This window comes from Desarmillaria tabescens (genome assembly GCF_030435595.1).
Source record: "Desarmillaria tabescens strain CCBAS 213 chromosome Unknown EV420scaffold_266, whole genome shotgun sequence".
NCBI classification, from domain to species: domain Eukaryota; kingdom Fungi; phylum Basidiomycota; class Agaricomycetes; order Agaricales; family Physalacriaceae; genus Desarmillaria; species Desarmillaria tabescens.
The window spans coordinates 9,730-17,256 of NW_026848565.1; the positions used below are offsets into that span (position 1 = coordinate 9,730).

At 50.1% G+C, this 7,527-nt stretch overlaps 3 protein-coding genes across 3 annotated transcripts; 2 read left to right on the plus strand and 1 right to left on the minus strand.

Annotated features, from left to right (window-relative positions):
• Positions 1-3,565: 3,565 nt before the first annotated feature.
• Positions 3,566-4,030, minus strand: EV420DRAFT_1603104 (uncharacterized protein). Its single transcript, XM_060475034.1, has 2 exons — positions 3,638-4,030; positions 3,566-3,588 (listed from the first exon to the last, which is right to left on the minus strand). Exon 1 carries the CDS (start codon positions 3,913-3,915, stop codon positions 3,694-3,696), a length of 222 nt encoding a protein of 73 aa, XP_060321411.1. The 5' UTR covers positions 3,916-4,030; the 3' UTR covers positions 3,566-3,588; positions 3,638-3,693.
• Positions 4,031-4,495: 465 nt separating this feature from the next.
• Positions 4,496-5,314, plus strand: EV420DRAFT_1283945 (uncharacterized protein; the record flags this gene model as incomplete). Its single annotated transcript, XM_060468323.1, has 1 exon — positions 4,496-5,314. The coding sequence occupies one exon, from the start codon at positions 4,496-4,498 to the stop codon at positions 5,312-5,314; it is 819 nt and encodes a 272-aa protein (XP_060321412.1).
• Positions 5,315-5,722: 408 nt separating this feature from the next.
• On the plus strand, positions 5,723-6,090 carry EV420DRAFT_1695240 (uncharacterized protein; the record flags this gene model as incomplete). Its single annotated transcript, XM_060479405.1, has 1 exon — positions 5,723-6,090. A coding segment is annotated over exon 1 (276 nt), but the record flags the coding sequence as incomplete, so codon positions are not given.
• Between the last annotated feature and the right edge of the window lie 1,437 nt (positions 6,091-7,527).

Below are 7,527 nucleotides of genomic sequence, written 5' to 3' on the forward strand. Positions count from 1 at the left end.
ACTGGCCGTTGGCCTTGCTGCAACGACAATGACGGGTAAGCGACGCGTCGGACGCGCTCGACGGCGACGACGACGTACCTGGAGTCACCGGACATCATGTTGGAGATGGAGCTGGACATGGTGAAGAGCGAGTTTAAATTGAGTGAAGAGGATGGTTGTGGAAGTGGGAGAAAGAGAAGTGAGGAACTATAAACGCGAACTCGCCCTCCTTATATACCCTGGAGAGTTTGGTCCGTATCCTGGTCAAAATATGATCTGCGCTCGATCCCCTGGAGCGCACGCTTAATTTAGACATATATGATGTAGCCCCAACGTCATTTCGTCTGAGAACTAAAAATAGGTCACTCGCATAGTGGTTCGGAGCTGGCCGATCGTCCTTCGTCCTTGACGATTATGGGTGTGACAATTGCGTGAGGATATCGATTGAATCGGATTCTGTTGCCTCTGTCTCTGCGAAGATATCTATACTGAGTTTCCTTCTTTCTCATCAACACGCCGGACAATTGATTCAATATGGAATATCAATCAAAACGGACGAATGCTCACCCGTTCATGCCCCGCTTGATGCTAGGAACTTCAGTAAAGAATTATGGCATGTGTTATATCCCCCGGTTCAAGGAACCTCCAGGCCTGGTAGACCTTTTCTCTTCGGTATGTTTTGCGTTTAAAGATGGAATGTTGGATGTTTCTTTAGAATAGAAAACTCGGCTCCTTATTGATTCGGACTTTCCTACAGCTATTCCCACGCGAGACTGCATGGCCTGTTATATTCGTGGAAAGGAGGACGAGTGGGTCAAGCACACCCCATGATGCCGCTGCTTCTCTTTTTGTCTTCGACTTCGTCGCTTTCCTCGCTATTGACATGAGTAGACCGCTTCATCAGTCCATTTTCCGGGATCCCGATCAAGGCCGAAGACGGGAAGGAAAAGGGGTGTCATCAACTTCTTGAAGCATTCAGTCCCTGGTAGTCATATCTCTCGGTTTCATAGTGGGTGCAGCAAGACTTGTACTATATTAGGGTAGTCTACAGCCGAGAAATACCAGAGGTTGAACTCTATGAGAAGGGAAGATAAAAATACAGACGCGTGGCAATGAAAGTAGATAAAGAAATATGTAGTGAAAAGAGAGCGAATGGGCAATGTGGTATAGCGGTGTCATCCCAAGTCGAGGACGAATTACATATGTACATTTCGTGGAAGCTACAGCAATTAGTGGTATATAGCTGAATATAAACGTGATACAAGAGTCGTGTCTGACCATTCGATAGTGCAACGTGCATCCCTAGCATATCCCAGAACAATGAGGACTCATATAATACGATATATCGCAAAGCCCTGACCTATAGTTCCGACCTCCACAACAACTCGGGACCGATTTCCTCATCTATTCTGTATATCCCGTCCATGTACGTGATCACCGTCCTCTCAAATTCATGCACAAAAACCACCATGACTACCGTCGGGCAGTACAAGCGCAGCTCGCTCGCAAGCGCCCTAAACGCGGCCAGGGTCGACGGAACTGGTCGCCACCCAGACACCTCCACCTCGATACAGCCAAGCTTCGGAAGCCTCATGAGCATCCCATAAAATCGTAACCTCTTCATCGAACACAAACGTAACCGTCAAAAAACGAAAGATAAAGGGCTAAAGACGGCCTGACCTCTCGGCCAGCTATGGGCAAAGCTAGAGTGCCCAAGTATTGAAGACGATGCGCTGTCATGGACGTGCTCACGATGGTGCTGAGAAGCTCCACAGAGAACGACTCGGCATATGTCGAATCCGCTATATCCAATGAGCGGAGTTGTGCTGTAGACAATTGGATTTTAGTAAACAAATTCGTCATTTCGATTCTTTTCGCGTCGGGGTCTGAGCGTGAGAAACACGTTTTGAGACGTATAAGAGGGCGTCGAGGCGCCAGGGCCGCAGCAGCCTCGGTGAAAGTGCATTCTAGAGTGGCTAATTTCGGGAGCGAGTTGTCGGAGAGAGGAGAGGTGGTGGATGGTTGGGCAACGGGCTCGTCCACGAGAGAATCATTATAGTCTATGATGTACAGATCGTCGAGATCCCCTTGGGTCTCTAAAAATTTGACGAGGTGTGCGTCCCAGTCGAGATCACAATGGAAGCTTCGGAGATGAAATGGACAGTTGTCAAGAATCCAGGTGTTTGATGATGGAACACCATGACCGATATGAATATTGAGGTACCGTAGCCGTGAAAGCTTTCGGAATGCGAGAGAGATGGTCGTCCAATACTCTGGTGGAAGCGCTTCTTCATGTGGGACTTCCTCTTCCTCTTCCCCCTCTTCCTGACTTCCATTTTCTGAGGACGATCCTGCATGTAAAGTGAGAGCATCCACATATGCCGCGACGCGCGGTTGTTCCGAAAGAGTGGCACAGAGGAGCATCGTCGTCCCGACATCCTGCATGTATAGCGTGTTATAAAGTGCACGTTCCGCCGCGTACTGAAAACCTTTCGAGACCCTGCATAAAGCCGCTACATCAGCACGACTTCCAACATTTTTAACTATGTTGCGATAAGCCTCCAATGACAAGCACATGCACTGACGAGCATAACCTATCAAAGTACAATTTATCATCAGGTACTGAAAAAACGCGTGCAACTCACGGCCTCCCGGTGCGGGAGTGGACTTTGGAGTGAACGAGAGTCGAGTAAATTTCTGCGCAGTGTAGAGAAACAAAAACGCGACAGACTCAAGGACTGGAGCTGCCTGGCTGAGTCGGCCATCAATGGAACAACGAAGCACATGGCAAGAACTCACCCGGAATGAGCTGTAATGAAATTGTTATGAGGAGATAAAGAACGTAGGTGATTAGTCTCCGCGTTGTGGGACTGTGTTGTAATCGGAAATATAATCACCTCACGGCTATGATAGACCCTTCATTTATAGGGTCTATCACCGTGGAAAACAAAGCGGAGGCATTTCGGAACCTAGGGGGAGATCTCCGGGTACGCGTTTTTGGTTCCGTAAAATTCACATCTCTATCTGTGTTTTAATGAGCAGAGGCTAAGGCTCATGGGATATGTATCCCCTGCTGATGAAAATAGAAGACCATCAGGTACTAGTTACTCGACCACGCGAATGCCATGTGCGACCAAAATCGGCATCCTCGGTCTGGGTTCCTTAGCGACGACGACGACGAACAAGCATGTCGCCATTGTATCAGCTTTCCAAAGGTATCGGAGAGGATGCCGGCGCTTATAGAGAGGCAAACGTAGAGGGCTGGGCAGTGGAAGTGGGAAGATGCTTCCTGAAAAGCGTACGGTTACTCATGATCCGCAGGCATCCGGAGTGGACGTGAACAGTAGTCATGTCCGTACGCAACCTAAGCAGGACATTGGGATACGTACGTTCCCCAGCGTGACCAAAACTATGGAGTCAGAACTTCACAATCCCGGGAGAACTGGCGGCTACAGGCGCAAGAACCGGTGCACAAAAAGGCAGGGGCAGGCGGGACCATTGTCAGAAGCGCCACTTCTCGTACACAATCTCCCGGTCTCAATTTGCGTGCTTAAAAAGCGCTATAAGTTCCCAGATGTGTGCGAGAGTACGGCCAGCCAACATCTTCATCTATTATCGTCATAATGTCGACAAGCTCGATGAGAGAGAGGCTACGTACGATAAGGGACGCCTCTTGATCCGTTACAGCCACCACCAGGATTTTCCCACGGTCCACTAGCACCGCTCGAAGGGAACCGGGAAGGCGTTACGAGGATAGATACGCGTATATACTGCTTGTAATCTCTTACCTACCAGCAAGACAACAAACAAAACAATGTCCGTAACTCCGGAACCACCAGACAAGCTCGGAGACACGAGTTTCGAGATGACGAGATCAAAAACGATGGAAGCAAAACAGATGCACCTGAAGAAGTTGGAAGCAGCGGCGGAGGGCATAGTGAAGGACTACGGCAAAACAGTGGAGATAGAAGGTACTGCTGTGAGTGCCATATTCGATGTTATGGCTGTGCTACGGCACATGTGCAAGAACGAGATGAAACCAGCGAGGAACCTAACGGCGAAGCAACATCGCACCGTGGCCAATGCAGTCGACATCTTGGAAGCGTGGATGGACCTTGGGGAGTACAAGGCAGCCCAAGACGCGATGGCGCTTGCTAGCCTGATGAACGACAACTTTAAATCCTTACAGGTGACAGCAAATACACTCAAAACAACGGCAGAAACCCAGGATACTAGCGACAAAGCGGCCAACGAGCAGCTCCGAGAACTCAAGCAAAATGTCTCGTCTCTTCAGTCCATAGTGGAAGACCTCCGCAATACCAGGCCTCACCCCGCACCAGTCCCCACCCCAACCCAATCCCGATCCCAACCACAATCCGCCCCGCTCTCCTATGCCAACGCTACTGCCAAAGCCAACCCATTCACTGACCCACGCCATTCCGACGTCATTGCGAAGGCAAAGCTAGCAAACCGTCGCGTCATTGTTAAACCTACGACAGAAGACGCGATGGCGGCGATGGCCAGGTGCAGCGAAAAAGAGCTAGTAAAAGAAATCAACGACGCCCTATCCATAGCCACGACAATTACCGGCGACACACTCCATGTCATACCAGACGGCATCTCTGTTGTTGGGGCACGTAAACTCGCCAATGGTGGTGTAATTTACACTGTCAACTCTGACGAAGCTGCAGCCTGGCTACGAGAGCCTGCAGCCTTGGAAAACATAGCACAAGCAGCGGGCGACGGGACCAATGTCAGCCTACAGCTGAACAGCGTGATCGTGCCATTTGCGCCCACAACGATCGACATCGAAAACGAGGATACATGGCGCAACATCGAGACCAGCAGCGAACTTGCCACGGGGACGATACGCAGTGTGCGATTCCTCAAACCAGTAGAACACCACCAACAAGGACAACGAGAGGCACATCTCGTAGTAGGCTTCGACTCACGAGAACAGGCAAACAGAGCGATCCGAGCAGGAATAATCATAGAGGGCAAAGAGCTCCAGGCAAAGAAGGAGTTGCCGGATGCATCCAGGTGCGTAAAGTGTTCAGTATTACCTCGGGACCACGACGCAAAGACGTGCCCAAATGCCACAAAATGTGGGCGCTGTGCAGGTGGCCATGCGACGAGAGACTGCACAGTCACAGACCGCAAAAAGTTCTACTGTGTGAACTGTAAAGTCACAGGCCACGGTGCCGTTGACCGTAACTCTTGCCCCTCCTTTCTTAGAGCTACAGATGTTTTACGCAGTCGACATCCCGAATCCAAATATAAATATTTCATTACTGAGGATCCTGCTACGTGGATGACCAATGATGTACAAAAATGAGACGAAAATGCACGCCCACGCAAGGGAGCAGACAGAGACAGTACAGAACGAGTAGGCTCCCAAGGTGGTGCCACCGCAACGTCCTTGGGTAGTTTTATGGTTTCATCTCACCCTACACGAGGCCGAAAGGATGGGGGCAGCACAAAACAAACCAAGACCAAGAAACCGAACCCCAACTCGATGCCAATAGTAGGGCCCAACAAGTACCATCAACCGTCGCTCAATCAATTCCTGGCAAGGAGCCAACGGTCATCCAGCGAGGCATCAGCACGCAGAACATCATGGGCAGAGGACGTTGAGACACCCAACGAAGAGGTTGACAGCGGAACGAGAGTTGAACAAGCATCCCCAACACCGCCCATTGAACTATGAGTAACACACCCGATACTAACACTACAGATAACACAACAAGGCTCAATCTATACCAACTCAACGTCAACAAATCACTACTTGCGCACTCGAGCCTCCTACACCAGATCAAAAAGGAAGACGACATCATCATGATACAGGAGCCCTACATCAGCAAGCAAGGCAAGTCAAGAGCGACACAAGGATGGGTGACGGTGTACCCACCCAACCACGAAGGGGATCCCTCCCATACGAGAGCTCTGACCCTGATCAACCGATCCATCTCTACTAACGCATGGTCTAGCATTCCTCTGGCAACTCAAGATGCTGTAGCCATCGTCTTACGAACCCCTACGGAGTCGCTCATCATAGTGAACATATACAGCGATGGCGACTCCATAGAAACATGGGAGCTCATGGATGCCATGTTGACAAAATTCACAACACAGAGACGAGACGGAAGAGGGCTACCCTACCGCTTCATATGCGGAGGCGACTGGAATGCGCACCACCCACTATGGGATGAACCACGCAACTCACATTTATTCACAGAAGCAGCGCTAAGACGGGCCAACCGACTTCTACAGCTTGTTGGCCGTCATCATCTAAAGATGCCGCTCCCTGCATTCATACCAACACTTCGTGCCTTTTCTACAGGCAACTACACACGAACAGACAATGTATTCTGCTCCGATGAACTACTACCTGCATTCATCAAATGCACCATAGATCACGCAGCGCAACCACCACGAACAGACCATTTCCCCATCCTATCCACCATCGATATATCTCCCACACGCAGCGACTTTGAGCCTCGTAGAAACTTCCGCAAAGTTGAATGGCAGAAATTTTATGACACTCTCAAAACAAGACTCGATGCCCTCCCCCTCCCATGCGAAATTGAGGACAAAGAAGAAATGTACCAGACGCTAAATGACCTCGACAACATTGTACAAGAAGTCATTGACAAATACGTCCCTTGGACCAAGCCCAGCCCATATGCTAAACGCTGGTGGACGTCAGAACTGACGGTTCTACGTAAGCATCTATGCAGGGTGCAGAGAAAGGCGTATGGGTTCAGGATGTTCCCTGACCACCCGGTACATGAAGAACGGAAACAACTGCGCAACATCTATGCGGAGGCTATAGACAAGGCGAAGATGACCTGTTGGACAGAATGGTTGGAAAATACTGGAAGCAGGAGCATTTGGGAGGTATGCAGCTTCATATCACAACCATCATCAGACGGAGGGCGAGCAAGAGTACCAGACCTTGTTGTCAAGGCCCAAGGACAACCAACCCACAGAATACAGGAGAACGAAGAGAAGGGTAACGTATTTCGATCTGCCTTTTTCCCTCCCAAACCGCCTATATCAGCAGTACCAGATAATATCTGCTACCCGCCACCAGCATGGGAGTTCCAGCTGATTACAGATGAACAGATCGAGCGGGCATTCAGAAGAATGAAACCCCTCAAGGCTACTAAGCCGGGCACAGTACCAAACTGTGTGCTCTCCCGATGTGCTGACCTTCTTGCCCCACGTATAGGACCTGTATATCGGGCAACATTTACCCTTAAGGAATACCCTGAAACATTCAGTGCAACAAACACGATTATTCTGCGAAAACCGGGGAAGCCAGACTATGAGGACCCCAATGCCTATCGACCCATTATTCTGTCTGATGGTTGGGGCAGAGGCCTGCATGCAACTATGAACCAGGACCTCGTTGCTTGGTGCGAACTCACGGGACTACTCCCAGACAGGCACTTTGGGGGACGCCCGGGGCGTTGCACGACAGACTCCATTCACCTCCTGATCTCGACTATCAAAGACGCATGGCGCAAAGGAGAAGTCGTTACGGTT